Below are 18928 nucleotides of genomic sequence, written 5' to 3'. Positions count from 1 at the left end.
AATGGGCATAAGTGGTATTTTGTTTATCATCAGGCATTCACTGACTTCTTTCTGATATTAAAATGATGAATACTTTTTTTAAATAAAGTGAAAAGATGTGAAACAACTTCCCGTGCTAAAGGCTAAAGGGTATATCATTATAATCTGTTTCCTGATAGAGGGTTTTAGAAACGCTTGTATTTATTTTGTTTTTTGCTTTGCTATAAAAATTTGTAAATGTGTCAGTTGTGTCGCCTGTTGAAAACATCTTGGGGAAAAAAAAAAACACCTTGAAAATAGGATAAACTGCAACAGCCTTGAACAGCAAGCCAAGATGTGGGGATATAAATAGAAACGAGACTTCACAAGCCCAAACACAAAAGATTTCTCAGGGAGCCGAAGAGGGATGCAAAGTGCTAAACTCACCAGCACCCGTGACGTGGTGATGTTGGTCGTTTTCCTGCCGGGGGAAGATTTAATAAACGCAGAAAAACAAACACGGTCTGTGCAGTGACGGGGTTGCTGCGGGGTGAGGACGGTGGCACGCTGGACACATCCTCCTGTAGGAAGGAAGCGGAGTTGTGGAAAAAAAAAAAAAAAAAAAAAAAAAAAAAAACCAAACAGGAGCCACGGACGGGTCTCTTTAACCCCGCCGTGAACCCGCGACCTTACCTTCCGACTACTTCCCATTACCTCTGCACGACATTTAGCCCACATACCGCAGAGCGCACATGCACACGCAGCATTGTGTGGGTCTGTTTGGAAGGGGTGGAGGGGAGCAGCGAGGGCGGCGGCGTGCTGTTCACGGAGGGGTCAAAAGAATGAAAACCACCGTGTTCACAGGGCAATTACAAAAAGACATGGACGCTGGATGGTCTGTGCAGCCACAGTCAACCGGGAGAGAAAATATTATTGTGAAGAGCAGGGGCTCCAGGGATTTTTTTTTTTTTTTAGCTTGTAAAAAAAAACACAAAACAGCCATGCTGCCAACTATTAAAGTGGAAAAGTTACATTTCTTTTTGTATCTGTTTGGATGGAGGGACTCATGGAGTTCACAGCAAATAGGAATAGATCAAATTCACAAATTAAATAAAAGCAACAAACAAAATCTGGAAAAGTTTTAAAGTGTTGTGTTGATTAATATTTTATGGTGAGACAGCACAAATACTTCAAGCAATTATTACGGTTATATCACAAGGAAAACAGACTGATTTAAATATCTCCCAAACAAAACTCCCTCATCACTCATCAAATAATAAAGCCACTATTTGAACTTTCCTGAATAAATAAAGGATAACACTTGTTTGTGTTTTCTTTTGAATAACAACTAAAAGTCATATTAAATCATTAGAAATAATAATGATGTCTCACATTAGAATTAATTGCTGTCTATTGCTCTGCTGTTTTGCTATGATCTTTACAAATGTGTAATTAGCTGAAAGGAGTAATTGTGTCAACTGAATCGATACCTTCAAGCAAAGGTCAATGTAATATTCGTCTAATTTGGTAGGTCTGTAGTGCTCAGCAGCAACCTGAGTCATAGAAGTTGTTTATAGTAACATTAATCAGCATGTTCTTAGTTACTTTTTCTGTCATATTTCTGGCATTATCATACGTTGCACTTCATAAGTAATATTGGACAGTATAGCTGCGTTATTTCTGTTTTAATGGGCCCTCTCCTGATGCTATACTCTCACTTTTAAATTCACAATAATCTATAGTATTTTCTGCTCGCGGTGCCATAAAGTGCTGGCTTTTCTGTGGGAGTTTTTTGTTTTTTTTTACGTATATAACCCATATTTTCTTTGATATATATATATAATGCATTTAGATATTTTTTTTTTCCTCAGAAGACGCTGCTGTCTCTTAAATGTTAAAAGATAATAGGTTAACTGAGTGGAAAGGTCGTGGTCGCCTCATAAGAAGAGAAACGAAGCGGCCACAGGAGACACGACGGAGGGCAGAGCCACAACTACAGCTGCCACACATGAATGTTTGATAAGCGGGCGGGATAATGGATCCTTAAATCAGTCAAACATAAACATCTCCATCACGCTCTGACATCTGCCATCCACAGCTAATCATCTAAAGCTGAATAATGAATGAACAGCAATAATAAAGCTGAAATATCTTAATGTGTCACAGACAAGACGGATATAGGTCAAGTCTGCAGCGCGAGAGGTGTCTTTATTCAGTTTGTGTGTAATACCTGCGGTGACTGTCGCTGCATATCACTATTTTTTATTTTATTATTTTTTTTTTTACGTGTGTAAACTGCTCAGAAGAGATTGCTGGTTACATGCAGGCTCCAATGATTTCAGCAGTGTGTATATGAGCCCCGTGCATGTGAAAACATTGTGGTCTCAATAGCAGGGAGTGGGTGTGCGTGGTGAGCGTACTAACCTGATACAAACTACTGATACTGTGCAAGCCAATCAGCACTGTGTGCAAGCAAAACAGCCCACCACATTCAATCACGGAATAATCATATTTTAGGCAGCAGGATTGACTCATATAGTCTCGTACCACAAAGACAGTCTGACTGAAATTTAAATAATATCAATCATAATAATAATTGAAAGCAATCTTGCATTTTTATTTTTTTTTTTTTTTTTTTTTACGTCATAGTTTTATTTTAATGAATAAAGTGGAGGGAAGGGGAATGGCCAGCCTAACGGGGGCACTTTTGCCATTTAGGGACATAGGCTGAATAAATTTTTACAATTTTAATAATATCTGCACATATTGACATGTGAAGTGTTTGATTATTCAAAGCTGAAGATATTTTAAAGGCTGTAAAATATTCAAAATGTGGCTGAATTTTTATGGATTTTAAAATGAATAAATAAATAAATAAATGAATAATAATCGGCCTAATAATAATAATAATAATTTAGTAATATATTTTTCCGAACATAATTAATCCCAGTCTATTTTTTCTTTCCTTTCCTTTCCTTTCCTTTCCTTTCCTTTCCTTTCCTTTCCCCGTCACCCCTCTCTCACCTCATCTCTCCCAGACGTCAGCTATCGATCTGTCGAGCCAAACGGAGATGTTACACAAATTAGATTGGAAGGGGTGCTGCTCGTGAGTAACCAGCTCTCCTCGGCCCCGCTGCATCCCTTCCTTATTATCCCGTAAACTGTCATCTCCAGTTATAGGACGGTTAGTTCCGGTCCTCACCTCTGATTGGCTGCTGAGTCGGAGCCGCAATAAACTCACACCTGAGTCTGCATAAGCAGAAGGTCAGTACACCGGCACTAATATGTTGCCTAGCAACCACTTTAATTTGCGAGAACAATTAGCCGACGACTTAATCAATCATTAAAACAGAGAGGTGTTTCATTTGATCAGACGGTGGGCCACATAGAGGACTACAATGGCACGAGGAGCACTTTGTCCAGAGGTGACATTGTGTTAAACTTCATAAAGGGGTGACTGGATGATAAATAGCCCGAAAACAAATGGGGTTTTTTTTGTTTTTGTTTTTTTTAGACTGACATCTCGGTGTCTAGCACGTTTGAAAATAAGGAGATAACAGTACAAAAAGTCAATATAAAACTCTGCTAATTATGCTACATAGCTAAAGGCTATATAACGTACAGCCTAATTAAATCTAGCCTATTGATTTGGGTTGTCTCAGTCCAAAAATGCACTAAAACGTCATTTAGTAGGTTACGTCTTAAATTAACCGTCAAGTTTAAAACTGATTTTCTTGGGATTTTTTTTTTTTTTTAGCTGTTTACGGAAATTGCATTCACAGACACCAAAGAGAAGTGAAGTTTTTGTAGCCAATTAAGGTGGATATATGCGATCTCAGTAATACTGACATCACTGAAGTGGTGTTCAGATGGAAGGGTCAGATGGTGCTTTCTCGACACCAAGCAAAGTAAACGTACTGTAGAGAGTTTCAACGAGAGACTGCAGTCTTAACCTAAATGTTCAGGAGAAGTATCAGTCCGAGTGTGGCCTGCACGGAAACAAACCAGGCGCTCATAATGAACCCAGACTGCTGCAGAGAAAAATATGAGCACAATGTCCCACCAGCCTCCTTTTGCAACTATTCTTCCACATTTTTCTGATCCGCTGTCTTCCTGTCTGCTCTGTGCAGGAATTGTTCTCCCGAACAATGATCACAGCCGTGCAGGCCAACAGCCCCATGCGCACTGAGCGGACATGACATGGCCCACCTCTTTTACACTTCATGCCTGCCTCAAACTTGACTTGGGGGTAAACGGGCAATCGAGCGGAGTAATGTCAAAAGCTGCAGTCAAGGAGGGGAGAGAGAGAGAGTGAGAGAGAGAGAGAGAGAGAGAGAGAGAGAGAGAGAGAGAGAGAGGTGACTTGTTGGTTGCCTGCAAACATCGCAACAATCAAAATGTTAGACACTGACAGGATCGCAGGTGACACGGTGACTAACCTTCACACAAATAGAAACAGCGTTTGTGTGTGTGGGGGGGGGGGGGGGGCGGGGGGGGCACTAACTCGATATGGATCTATAGATCACTCACATTAGTCGATTACAAAATGAAGCTTTAATGAAAGCATTTACCCGCTGAGAAACTGAAGTTGTGTATGTTGTGAGAGGAATGAAATGATCGAGCAGCTTCTCTGACTGTTAACACGTTTCCGGTTTGCACCAACTCGTGTGCTGGGTCACATGAGTTCATCTCATGGTTAAAATCAAGCACCTCACCTCATGTAATGGTGTATTTATCTATCTTTATTCATGATGAATATATCCATCCTGTTAGAAGAGATGTATGCTCATTTAGTAGCCTGAAAGAGTTGTATTTACAATTGTAATTGAGTCAAAGAAGAACTATCAGCAAAATGTTCAAACATTAAGTAATCACATTGCAGAATAGTCCTTTTCAGTGTATTTTGTGATACGTAATATTTATGAAATGTTGTCAATGAGACATTATAATTGTAATGTCGTTGGTCAAGGTGTAGCAGCAGCTAACTGTCAAATAAATATAAAGGAGTGAACAGTAAAATATTTCCTTCATAAATGTAGAAGTGATTAAGCATAATATAGAGGAACTCAAGCAAATACAAGTACTTCAAATTTGTACAGTATTTGAGTAAGTGTACTTTTCACTTTCCACTACTGATGCAGTGAGTTTACTTCCCTCTGTATTTTGTTATTGAAATATGAACTAATAGATTACATGCAAGGAGGTGAAGTTGTATTAAAACTTTATGCATCTGATTAGTTTTACCTGCATAATATCTTGAAGATGATCATACGTTTGGGTTTCAAATATTTATCTGTCAAATAAATCTATTGGAGTAGTAAATTAGCATAAACTAACACTCAAATACATGAAGTAAATGTGCTCAGCTACTTTCTACTGATGTACTTTTATGTCTCATTGCAGCATGCTGTTTCTTTCATTCACACCCAGCCTTATGATCTCCTCTACATATCACTAGCTCATAAATAAGAGGCTATTTCACTGCTGAAATGTTAAAATGGGAAAGGTCAGCTGCGGCGCATGTGGCCGCCCCAGCAGCATCTGATCAGGGGTTAAACAGGGCTGGCGTGGCCAAAGAGTTGTGTAGTCTCCAATGTATGTATGCTGTCTGTGGTATCCACATCGCTCACATTAGTATAAGCTTGGAGAGCGATATGTCAGCCACAGTAATTACAGCTTGTCAGCTCCTGTGACACCGGGCTAAAGGGCCATCTCCACAGCTCCTATCTGCATCTGAGAGCCTGGGCGCTTAATCAGCCCAGACAGCCAAATCCAAAACAGAAATTCTGTCAACATTTGTGCTGATGTAACTCTGGCCATCTTGTTAGCTTCCCCCCCCCCATCCCAGAGTGCTCTTTGAGGTCCACACATGCAGCTGAAAAGACTGAAACAGAATTATTCTTTAGGGTTATGTTGAAATACACTGGAGCTTCAGCTTTAAAAAAAAAAAAAAAAAAAAAAGTGAAGGTTTTGTTTTACTCTTCAAAATGTTTTGCTCTTAAAAATTTAAAAAAAAAAAAAAATAATAAATTAAAAAAGTCTTTGGGGAATGGAAGGTGAGCATCATATGTAAAGCTTGGGGCAATGCATCTGATATGCGCCCATTACATTTATTTGTCTCCAAATCAGCCCATCTACCTGGAAGAGTGAGCACGTGGGCTCCTCCAGCGCTGCTGCCTCGTGTCATATTGCTGCATCTCGGTAACACGGAGGACCAGGCGGCTGAGCCGTTAAACTCATGTTGAAAAAGACGTCATGAAAAAAAAATGCCTTAATGACTTATCGAGACTTGATCAAATGATTTATAGAAATCATTTTTATTTATTTATTTTTGTTAAAAGATATGGAAACAAAACTGTTTTCTGTCACGATCCCCAGCAGGTGACAAAGAGGCAACAACCGTGAGTATACAGTTGCGGCCACTTTGTCACCTGGTGGCTGCTGGATGTAGATTTGTTTCAGAAATACTAAATCCCATTATCGTGTGCAAACGTATTGTGTAACAGTTTAAACGCATTGCTTAACACGAGAATAAAATCTAGAGAGTATCAAATAAATGAATAAAGAGGGGACGTTTTATTCACCAAATCGCAACTTCAAAAGATCCAAAACCTGGTAGGCTCTAATTTCTGTCAAATAACAGATTACTAAAATATGTAAATTACCTCATGAAAGCAAAAAAAAAAAGAGTAGCCTATAAATAAGGTGCCACTGCAAGTTAAAATCAAATAATGAATCTAAGTTGATTCCCCTAAAATTTGGTAAAGTTTTTGAAATGATAACTGTCAGTGAAAGAGAGACTATACGAGCCTAATTGATTTTTAAGTGGTGTCTCTGTGGTTTAGAGGAATAAGAGGGGAGTCCACTTCAGGGATCTGCCAAACTCCTCCAGTTTGTACCTGAATTGAGGGGCAGTGATGTGTTGCTGATGCGGCTCAACAAGCCACACTGGGGGCCAGACGAGGGTTGGACAGAGGGACCAGAGCCCGATCTGTGCTCGGTGCTCTCGTGGGGGATGGAGGGTGATTATAAATGAACTTACTTCTGCAGAGGCAATAAGCTGACATGTCAAGCCTCATTCACCAAACAATAGAAGACGTATCAGGTTTGTGATACAGGCACGCAAACACAAACACCCTCCTGCTTCTTTGTCCTCCCTGACCACATTTTTTTGTGATGATTAGACATTAATGTTTAAAAAAAATGTTTATCAATTTCAACAATATGTTGATTTACAGCGGTATATGATCGTGCGCTATAGTGGCAATTTAAAGACAATTGATTTCACACACATTCGCGCGCGGGGACATACAGAGCATGCATGCATCATAGACCCGGGTCCTGCAGAGAAAAAGCAACTCTCCCTGAGTGAGCGGAAGAAAAGGGGATGGGGGAGAGGGAAGCCGGCTTGCAGCTCCACTCTTCCAGGGTCTCACACACAAGATCCGGGCGCACGGCTCCATTGAGTACGAGGAGGCTTTTGCATGGAGGTTCATTAGAAGTAACGAGTTGACACAAGGTAAATCTTAATGTTGAGGCGCCTTTCTCTACCGGCCCGGGGAGGAGCCCTCATTAACTGTCGCTAACAACCCGTGTAAATACACTGATTGGACAGCTCCGATACAAGCTCCCAGCCCTGCCAGGAAGTCCCCCTAATGAGACCACACAATAAAAACAATAAAAGAAAGGAGGGAGGGAGCGAGAAAGAGGGAGAGAGAGGGGGAGAGAGGGAGAGATATGTTAAAACTTTTGTACACGCTTTGCTATTTAAAGTTGGCGCCACATTTACAGATCATTGTGAAAACACTTGAACAAAAAAAAATGCATTTATTCAATCCTTGCTATTTGTTATTTATTTAATTTCAAATTAGGGCACTGTTGTGTTTGGTATAAGTTTCTACAAACGTATAAAGACGGTTGACCTATTGCACCTACAAGTCCTACTAATATAGCAACTGTTTACTGTTTCAAGGTGCTGCATCAGTCTCAATTGTTTTGGCAGTGGAGGTCATCCAATCAAATAAATCAAATGCAAAATGACATGCGTAAATTTAGTCTGTAAAGTGTGTGTAAAGGAAATATCAAATACAAATATTCCAGCAGCTGGGTATGGCTTTATCTGTGAGAATAGGAAAAATGCACTGCAAAAAATATCTAACCATTTCAGTCTTAATTTTATCATGCAATTTGTATCGGTGAAATTCTGTCAAATTTGATTCCACAAATTTTATGCATTGCAGAATATTTTGTAGAAAGAAATGTTAGACCCCTACAGCAAATCAGAATATGTCCATTCTCAATTACAGTTAAGAAAATTACACTGATCCAATATGAAAAATAGGAATGAAAACAGACAAAACGATCTCAACATGTTTTTAGAGTTTTTCTGCAAAACATTTTCTGGAATACATTCATACATTTTCAAAACGCATTCACCGTATTTCATAACTCAATGCTAAAATAAAAAAAAACGTATTTTTAGATTGACACTTTTTACAGTGTAGGCGCAGTGTAGCGTCTCCGCAGCCTGGAATGGCCAGCATGGGACGGAGGGATTGTGCGCCCCGTCCCGACAGCACCACACATCTGCTCTGCAAAGACACACATCTCCCTGGTGCTCGGTGAATAAAAATAACAAATACACCAAATAAAAAGCGGACTCGTGTGATTAAAAGATGTGTCTTGGCTCAAACTAAAATGCCTGACAGGCTTTTCTATTTAATGCTATAAATAAATAAGCCTGAATCAGTGTCCGAAAAAAAATAAAAATAAAAAAAAGTCTAGTTTTACCGAACATATTTGACAAAGTGGATAAGGTGACAGAACTTACAGGAGTCGCAGTTGAATTTCCATCACGATCTTGGATACACTGACCAGTGAAACAGCAGTGAACCGGTGCCACCTCCAGTTCCAAGCTTAAATGGTGACAGTCCGAGGACTGGACCCTCCTCACAGCTCTGCAGGGAACGAAGACAGCAATTGGAAAAAAAAAAACAAGAAAAAGGTAAATCCTGATATGCAACACGAGCAATGAGTTTCCACTTAATTAAGATGAAATTGTACCAATCTCTTGACAGGACAATTATAATTAAAGGTTCTCAAGCGTTCAAGAACAAATTGGGCAATTCTGTTTAAAAGAATAAAAAAAAAGAAAATCCCAAAAAGAATTGATTTTTGGTACGTACCCGTGATTACTCCAGAGTCACGTCCTGTGTATTGTTGAGATGAGTCCAGGATGGAGCAGCAGGCACATGAGGCTCTCCTGGGTTTGCCAGGGAGGGGTTTGTTGCCTTTTCTGGCCAGCCTCTGCCAAACCGGGGTCAACGAGGGAGCAAAAAATAAAACAAGACCCTTTCTTTCGTGCCTTCTTTCTCTATCCCTCTTACCTTTTACAGTCATCACCTTTTTCTTTCTTTCTCTCATCCGGTCCCCTTCTCTCTCTCTCTCACTCCCGTACATGACGTAACATCAGCTTTGTTTATTTGCTCCCCTTATTGGAACAGACTGATAATGAAAATAACTTACTGGAAATTAATCAGCATGGTAACTAATGTTTAACAATGCGTGCCTCAAAAACTACTGTAACGGAGTCAAAGAACAGAAGTAACCTATTCTTCAACCACAAAACTAATAACTTCATGTATTCAAAACTTTTCTTAAAGTTGTTCAGTGCATTTCACAATCAATCAACAGGAATAAGGAACCACAAGAGCAGAGATGTGGCTGCAGAGCAGAAGACGGGCGTCAGCGTCTGCTTGACCAAAAAAATATCCAGAGTTTTAGAAGGCAAAACGCTGTTTGTGTTGTCATGTCTGGAGGTTTAGGCTGTAAGTAAACGAAGAAGACGCTAAATGCTCGATGTGCATTCAGAGCTCTCGTCCCCCGCTGCTAGGAACATTCAGCAAGCTCTCGGATAAACACACAATTACTGCAGGTGAATAAACTTGTTTGGGGGTGGGGGGGCTGGGAGGGGGTGTTAATTACATGCTTAACGTAAACAAAAGCCATGTAAAAGAATGTGAATTAGCAGTGGCTTTCCTCTCTCAATCCCCATTCAGGTTTTACATTTCACCTCTAGTCTCTTCTAGGAGTGATTTCCGAATTGCCTGCGAGGGCTACTCCCAAACAAGGCTCCTCCAAAACATAATGCTGGATAATACCTGCAGCCTCGGCTTGAATGGTGATCACCTAAATTGGTGCAGCGGGAACCCAGTCAGGTAGGAGGCTTTGCATATTCGGAGTAGAGCTGCTAAGCCTGCACTCTCAACTTAATGTTGGGGTCGTGCATGGATGTGTGTGAGAGACAGACACCGGGAGAGAAATAGGGGGAAATAGGCTAGGAGGTTAGTTTTAACACCAGCATGAAAATACTAGCCTTTACTTCCAGTCCACGGAGCTTTCCAATGGGACCAATTCAAGTGCCACTTGAAATTAGTCCCCCTGAAGTTCGTAGTGGACAGGTTTGATCCCATATACCACCCTACCCCCCCCCCCCCCTTCACACAAACACGCGCGCGCGCGCAACCCCAACAGTAACGCACAAACCAAACGTCTGATCCTGCTACAGGATCATCACAACCCCTCCTCTGCATCACACACACACCTCCAGACACAGACACTTGCAACACACGCGTGCACGCACGTGCACGCAAGAATTCAAGCACCCCAATGCCCAAAACGCTTGTGCGTAAAAGTGCGCAATTGCACGCTGGCACCCACAGTTGTTAAAGTGTGTCAGTTAAGGTTAAATGGTGACTATAAACAGGTAGCATTGACTATGTATGCAAATCAAGCTGGTCTACTCACTGTCCCTCCAAGATTGAAGTCGGTGGTCTATCTGGCCAGCCCTGGAGAATGTGCAAATCGGAGAGAGGGAAGCAAAAGTTTTGAATTCCTGAATGATTTTGTAGAAAGGCGGCTTAGGATCATTATGTCAGCTTTATTGAGGGCGGATTAAGCGGAGTCTAGATGCTACGCCTTGTACACGGCTCTTTCACAATGTGACCACTGTTCATGTTAGAGTGAACTCACACCATTTTAACACCCTGTAAGCCCTGTCTAAATATGAAGCCGTTTTAGCCATAAACATGAAAATCACACCGCCGTGGCTACCGCTATAAGCCGAATCCTATGACTGGATGTGGACATTGATCAGGTCCTCACCACTAGATCAAATACATGAAAACTGCTTTTATGTCCCCAAGAAGCTTTCATGTAGCCACCTGATTGTATTTCCAATAGTAATTGTTTTAATTAGAGGGCCAAACTATACAAAATCGTGATAAACTGTTAAAAGGGCGATGCCACCAGCAAATTAGTTTTCGAACTGCAATGCCATGATCTTTGTTTAATTAACACAACGCTGCGCATCGATATTCATTTGGAACAATAAATTTTGTTGGTTGGAAAGAAGGCAGCGGGCAGAGGGCCAGGGCTGCACCCAGAGTCCCAGAGGCAGGACCGGGGACAGCAGGAGGGGGAGCGGCATCACACTGCAGCACCCGGACCAGCTCCAACATAAAGTGACCACACACACCAGCGAGCCGGAGCAAAAATCATGCTCAGAGCATGTCATAAAACGGCCAGCATGCAGGTTTTTTTTTTTTTTTTTTCTGTTTTTTTTTTCAAATTATCAACGGATCCAGGACAAATGCCAAAACATTCTAAGACTGTGTCACACTCTGAAAATGGAAAGCGATAACAGATATGAAAAGGAAACTAAAACGCTTCCTTTCCCTCGCACAAAAATCAATGAATTGTTAAAAAGATATATACATATAAAAAAAAAAAAAAAGTAGCTACTACAGGAAAAACTATGAGAAAATAATGTGCAAATTGATCGCTTCTACAAAACGTGTACTCCGGAGTTGCAGTCATTGGTTGTCCATTTGTCACCCATTTAAAGCTCCCTCTGCCTCCCTCCCTCCCTTCCCGTCTCTGCTAAGCATCTCCAGTCTACATATCTTCTTTAGCTTTAACGAGCCTCGTTAAGATCGCAATAATATTCCACCCTCTAATTGCTCATTCCATTCAGCAGATAGGCGAGCATTGGCTTGTGCCTGATGCGCGCGGTGCGGTGGGAGGGTTGCTGTGGAGATCGGAGACTCTGATAACCCCCCGTGCGTGCTGCACAAGTGGTGAAAGCCTCGCGCTACGTACTGGCTAATGATTGGCACGCTTGACAGTGATTGGCAGGGCTGCCATGACAACGCTACAACGACACCAAGAAGACCAATAGAAAAGGGAAACAAAATGTTTCAATGCTACACTCAACGGCGGATTTAGGGGGGAGATATTATGAGGCTGGTGTCATTAGGCGATAGCCATTGAATCATTCAATCTTTTTTACTTGCCGTATTTTTCGGTTTTTTTCCCTTTTTCTCGATAATTTTCTTTCTCTCTCAGGTCATTTCCATGGTTTTCAGATCCCCTTTAGAGCTTTATCCCTCCCATTTCTTCCTGCCAAACTTCGCTGATCGCCCTCTGCTCCTGGCGAACAGCGCTCCCACCACCAGGTCTCCAGAAGACTTGTCCATGTTTCAGCTACCGACCCTCAACTTCTCCCCGGAGCAGGTGGCAAGCGTCTGCGAGACGCTGGAGGAGACCGGGGACATCGAACGGCTGGGCCGCTTTCTCTGGTCTCTGCCTGTGGCTCCGGGAGCGTGCGAGGCGATCAACAAGCACGAGTCCATCCTGCGCGCCCGGGCCGTGGTGGCGTTCCACACGGGGAATTTCAGAGACCTCTACCACATCCTGGAGAACCACAAGTTCACCAAGGACTCGCACGGCAAACTGCAGGCCATGTGGCTGGAAGCTCACTACCAGGAGGCAGAGAAGCTCCGCGGTCGTCCCCTCGGACCCGTCGATAAGTACCGGGTGCGGAAGAAGTTTCCGCTGCCTCGGACCATCTGGGACGGCGAGCAGAAGACGCACTGTTTCAAAGAGCGGACACGGAGCCTGCTGAGGGAGTGGTACCTTCAGGACCCATATCCAAATCCCAGCAAGAAAAGGGAACTGGCTCAAGCCACTGGACTCACTCCTACACAGGTCGGAAACTGGTTTAAAAACCGGAGGCAACGAGACAGAGCTGCGGCGGCCAAAAACAGGTTGGTGATTTTTGTATGAACTGTCAAAACACTAGAATATAGTAAAGTTGCACTAAAATACAAACATTGAAAAATAAAAGAGGAGATTTGTGGAAACATGGAGTTATGATTCGGGATAGAGGCTGTCGAGGAAAAAGACAAGTCTGTCTGTCAGGTGGAGGGAGCAGGCTGCGGCGACATTTTTGTTATGAAGTGCAACCGGATAACGTCTAAAACACGATTTGTGCTGTTGTGTAAATTTCCAGAACTCTCCTAAATTTACCACACTTTTATTTTTTATTCAGAAAAGCTTCAAACATATTTTTGGTATAGATTATTAATTCGGAGGTATTTTCAATAAAATATGGAATTATCAGACAAAAATACCCAAAACAAAACAAAAAACACTAATAATGTTAAAACTCAAGTTTGATAGTCACATACCTCTAAATAATATAATTATATAATACAATCATAAACTACATTTGCTGTTAGACCGAGGAAACGATTAATGCGCAGTGTTGTTTTCAAAGAGAAACACGTGTTTATCTTTTCCGTAAAACTGAGAGTATTGTAATACATGATAAAGAGTGTTTAAATGTATAATCTTCAACGGTTAGACTTCACTTATTTATAGTATAAAAACAATTTTGATGATAAGAAGATAAACAACCTTATGCATTGTGGCTATAAAATAAACAACACTGGACAAGCTTTAATATATTATGTCAAAGGTTAAATCGTTGTATCTGTACCTTTACATTCGTTTGGCATTGTCATGTTTTGCAAATCATTTTGAATATTATTATGTTTCTCACCAAAGCTATGTCATGATTTATTTAAGCTACACAGCGTGCAGCCACATTTGTCATGTACTATATTGCAGTTATTGTTTTAACATCACATGTTACTCAGCACTGTTGAAAAGAAAGATTATCTCAAAGGATATTACAGATATTATTGATATTACTCGACTAAAATGAGCATGCGTATTAAAAAGCATTTGGAGACACAGCCTGTATTCATAACATTAAGTGTGGTATCATTCCATTGAAATGCTATAATTGATTAGAAAATACCGCGGAGAGAACTAAGCCATATGAACACTATTCTAATCTTTTTGCTAAATGAATAGATATATTTCCAGACTGACATTATCCCCCCGTGATGCAGTAGTGGATTGGAGATAAACATTTAGGATGATTGGAGTAGCCTCGATCTCGACGTCACTCATTCATACACTTCCACTTCTATCAGACTGAATTACATCTGTGTCAAAGCCTCACGACATTTTGCATTTGTTCAAAGGCCAATATTTTAATTTAAAAAAAAAAAAACAATAATAATTTGGTTCTGAGCGTGCAGGGTCACCGGGGTGTAGATAAATCAAACTATGCAGAATTAGGGAAAAATAGTAAACGTTGAACAAATGAACGAGCGACTAAAACCACAATAAAGAAATAAAAAAAACTACAAATTTAAAACGGCATCAAACTGCTTATTTTAAACACACCGAGCTGGATTTAACGCTTTTCCATGAAAGGAAATTTAGATCGCAGATTACTAACTTGCGCGTTGATGAAGTCTACTTTTGTAACAAAAAACAAAATCAACAACAAAAAAAAAAGAAAGCCCATTACATTTCTTCCAACATTTGGAAGTCTAAATAGTGCTGTGTTTTGTCCCCTGAAAGCTGGCTATTTGATAAAAGCATGCATGCATGGCTGGGGCCGGCAGGGGGAAAGAAAGGCGAGTTTGAACCCCTATTTTGCAGGAGGAGGAGGGGAAGGGGGACATTCTCAGGTCTAATTGCCATTTCTCTAAAAAAAAAAATTCTTCTTTTCTTTTTTCTCCCCTCCTCGCCTCTTTTCTTCTCCAGGCTCCAGCACCAAGCAATAGGACCGAGCGGTATGAGGTCCCTCTCAGAGGCCGGCCTCACCCCTCACAGCTCGGCAGAGTCGCCTTCGACCGCGGCCAGTCCCACTACCAGCGTTTCCAGTATGACAGAGAGAGTTGATACTGGGACGTCCATCCTGTCCGTCACGTCGAGTGACTCGGAGTGCGATGTATGATACGGAGGAAAAAAAAACACAAAAACAAACAAAAAGAGAAATATTTACAGGGAAAATGGACCTGAGAGGAAGAAAAAAGACTTATGAAATATCGCGGATGAAAAAAGGACCGATTGATATAAATATTAAAATAAAAAGAGATAAAAGCACGTCGTTTTTTTTCTTTTTTTTTTTTTTTCCTTTTTTTTTTTTTCCTTTTTTTTTTTTTTTTTATTAAAAAGCGCTTTCAAAGGACCCACGCCTCCCCCCTCCTCTTCATACCCCCACACCACCACCACCACTACTACTACTAGACTACTTGCATGACGTTTTTTATTTTATTTTTCATTTTGTAATCAGGGAAAATAACCTGAATGCAAGATTTTCCATCAGGAACATCGATCAGAGGGAATAAAAACAGATCGTCTTGGTGTCTCCGTCGCACTTTTTCCCATCTCCGGTTTTAGTCCAAGTGATGATGATGATGATGATGATGATGATGACGATGACGGTGAAGCAGCCGCCATGCAGACAAGATGCAATCCTGTTTTTACTTTGTGTTCATCAGACAATCATTTTAAGTCGTAAGCACCTTTTTTAATACACTTCTGTCACTGCCTGTGTGGGGTACATGGTCAAAAAAATGTCGAACGGAACCGTTTATGACTGTATCAGATTTTTATTTTTATTTTCAAAATTTTATATTGAATTATGTATATCTCAAATAATGCGATCATTCTCCCGGTCTGTAATATACGTGTAGAAATATGCTTGTACATAATTATTGCTCTCCCCCGTGTCATCCTCTTTTCTATCCCTTCCTCACTTTTCTTGACTTGGTGTTCCTACATAAAATATTTGTCAAAACTTACAACTCAAGTGCTGTAGGCGTTTTTGTTGCTTTTGGTTACTTTTTTGTGGGGTTGCTAAAGTCAAAATGTAACCAGTCACATTTAAAATAGATGTGAAAAGGGGGATATCTTGTTATTACATTTATTTAAGTCTACAAGGTGCCCCATCCTCTCCTCTCTGCCGCCTCAGGGTCGCCCAAAGCGCATATTTACATTAGCCTATCCAATGTGTTTTTTTTTTTTTTTAATTTTCTTTCGTGATTGTTCTGTTCCATACATTTTTAAATCTAGCGGAGTATTCAATTTGCTATACCTCTTTGCATGATCTCTGTCTTTCCATCCGATTACGGATAAAGGACAGTGATAAATGGCTAAACACATGTTCATATTGGGTCAACATTGGATTGTGGAAGCATTAATGCTCATCGTGGTTTACGCGTCCCCGGAGCAGGTTATGCAGTCAGGAGGCTAAACTCACAAAAATGTGGTCTGTTTTTATTTCCAGAACAGTGTTTAATCTTGTTATGATGATTATTTGTCAAATTGTTGTAAATAGTTTGGTCCTTTAAAGTGCTAAAAGGCAACCTAATGCTGTAATTTTACTTGTAAAAGTTATAGATTATATTTCCCAGAAGGAGACATAGCCTACTTTACCCCTTGCGTATTATATTATTACACCTCTGATTCAAACATGCATGTAGGTAAAATCGCCCGATATGACTGCCGCTGTACAAATTCTGGCAAACGTCAACGTCATGCAGCACTTAAAAATGTGAGTGCTATTTCCTCTTTTGTTTACCGTTGCTAGTGAATACAGAAATTAAGTAAACGCGCCATTAAATGGGCTAATCACGATGGGACTCCTCCCCTGTCCCAATCTCCCATTGTGGCCCCTGAAAAGAGCTTTTCTTCCTCGGACGCGAACCATTTCCCCCTCCAAAAAAAGGCTTTCTATCCTGCAGTCCCTTTCCATCCAAATCCCCAACCAATTATGCTGCAAGACTAGGGTAGATTTGCTATAGGACACTGTTGCACGAACTGCAGCGGTGGAAACACTTTCTCAAAGATTTGTTTCCTAGAAGCAGCGCTGAGGATCTCCCCCCATGTAAATATAGTGCAGGCGACCCTGCGATACGCGTCGACTCTGTGAGTGCTGTAGTCATGTCTTTAGCAACAGAAAGTAGGACAGAGGCTGCTGTTGGGCTCAGTGAGACCGCAGGACTTTTACAAATTGGAAACTGGCATGAAAACCTAAGCGGACATCAACAGTGTAAATCTGGTTTTGGAATCATTGGCAGATTTCTCCCTCATTTTAGAAAGAGAACTGAAACTTTACTGTGTCCAACAAGTGTAGCACAGGTTCTTTGGGCCTTCTGTGGTGTCAGAGGTGAGCAGGATGTTTGGACAATCTCCAGGATGTTTTGCATTTTTGTGCAAAATCTAAAAGCTGAAATATAAATTTACCGTGGGCGATTTGTGTACGTAAATGCGCACGCAGAAGAGGCTGAAAGTAGGTGTTTAACATTTAGGCCAGAGACCAGAAAACCAATTCTCATACAAAAGCATGTCTATCTAGACTGGATTAATTTGTTAATGTAATAACTTTTAAGTTATTTACAAAATGGGTGGTGGTCACGGTTGCGTTAAAAACAAACATATCTCATAAAAATTGTTTTTTAAATAGCCAATTTTTGTTTTGTTTTTTGTAGTGAAATGAAACTATCTGCTGAATGAGATTTAGTTTGACAAAAGTCATAAATAGTAAACTTTGTTGTGTATACCAGATCTGACTGTGGATTAGTTTCATTCTCTCCGCTGGATGAAATGTGCCCATGCTATCTCCATGCACGTCTCCCCCAGACGGATCAAAACACAAAAACAAGTGTGTCAAAAGCTTCAGCCATACGACTCAATAGGCCTGTGATCCTGAAATAACCGAAGCCATAATGCAGACAAACGCAAAGCTCAGCTCCTTGCTTGGCTGAAACAAACCATCTCCCGCCGCACTCATTGGCAGTCGATCAGCAGATGAAGTAAATCTTCATCATATTTTAAACCCATTCCAGGTCTTAAATCGGCCTGCTAGAGACAGATAGGCCCTATCAAGAGCACCGAGGGGCCATGGCACCGACGGACCACCAGACCCTTATCATGCACACACCCCCCCCCCCCCCCCCCCCCCCCCCCCCTCCACCTCTCCATTTACGCACTCCACAAGTTTTATTGGCTGCGACAAGTCCCGGCTATGATTGAGATTAAATTAATCGTAAACTGAAGAGCATTTTTATCGGCAAAAGAGGACACGAGGATTAAGGCTATATCTGAGAGATGGAGCCACAGATTGGGACTCATGAATATAAAACAAGCGATGAATGGGCTTCATTTAAGCAACATTACGTTCATTAAACCCACGGCTCTGGAAAGCACCGTTTAAATATGCTCATAAACTTTACTTATTTGAGAAGAAAAATAGTAAAAGCGATGTGTTTGTTTGAAATAGTGTGTAAAAAAAAGTCTGCTAAAGATTCAAACTTTGGAGTCACCTTTACACCCCGTCATGGGTCCGTATACCGCTTGTTTTTAATACCACAAACGGAATATTTATAATGGATTGCCATGAATGCACCAGCAAATTATGCGGAAGAGAAATATTATAGGAAGTGGATCTAACGGATGTGATGCCAGAGACAAAGCACAAGTCAATATTAATTACATTTCCCAGTGATTTTTCCCATTAGAGCATGTTTAACAATGCAAATGAGACGCATGTAAACAGGTACATGATTGTTCTCGCTGTAAACATATGTAGGCCAGAGGAGCAGTAGTAAAAAGTGCTGGAAGTGTGAGTCTATCTGCTGCTGGCTGGGGTCATTAACAGTGGGGGAGCTCTTGTTCGTGATCTGTCAACTCAAATATGGATCACAAGACAAAGGAACTTAGCGAGGAGTAATCTCTGTGTGTGATACTTACATGAGAGTAAACG

General features: G+C 41.0%; 1 protein-coding gene and 1 long non-coding RNA gene across 2 annotated transcripts; one reads left to right on the top strand and one right to left on the bottom strand.

The window, feature by feature from the left end:
• Positions 1 to 581: 581 nt before the first annotated feature.
• On the bottom strand, positions 582 to 9618 carry LOC138195188 (uncharacterized). The gene is made up of 3 exons (XR_011178001.1): positions 9144 to 9618; positions 8789 to 8915; positions 582 to 7610 (listed from the first exon to the last, which is right to left on the bottom strand). It is a non-coding gene; the product is annotated as an uncharacterized lncRNA (long non-coding RNA).
• A 2624-nt stretch (positions 9619 to 12242) lies between these two features.
• six3a (SIX homeobox 3a) lies at positions 12243 to 15264 on the top strand. The gene is made up of 2 exons (XM_069144368.1): positions 12243 to 13064; positions 14923 to 15264. Exons 1-2 carry the CDS (start codon positions 12373 to 12375, stop codon positions 15113 to 15115), a joined length of 885 nt encoding a protein of 294 aa, XP_069000469.1. The 5' UTR covers positions 12243 to 12372; the 3' UTR covers positions 15116 to 15264.
• Positions 15265 to 18928: the final 3664 nt, after the last annotated feature.

The sequence above is a fragment of the Embiotoca jacksoni genome, unplaced genomic scaffold (assembly GCF_022577435.1).
Source record: "Embiotoca jacksoni isolate LCO1_2020_lvr unplaced genomic scaffold, fEmbJac1.0.p SCAF_12, whole genome shotgun sequence".
In the NCBI taxonomy this organism is placed as follows: domain Eukaryota; kingdom Metazoa; phylum Chordata; class Actinopteri; family Embiotocidae; genus Embiotoca; species Embiotoca jacksoni.
Note: the sequence above shows the minus strand (reverse complement) of the source record. Positions and strands in the feature narration are given on the sequence as shown.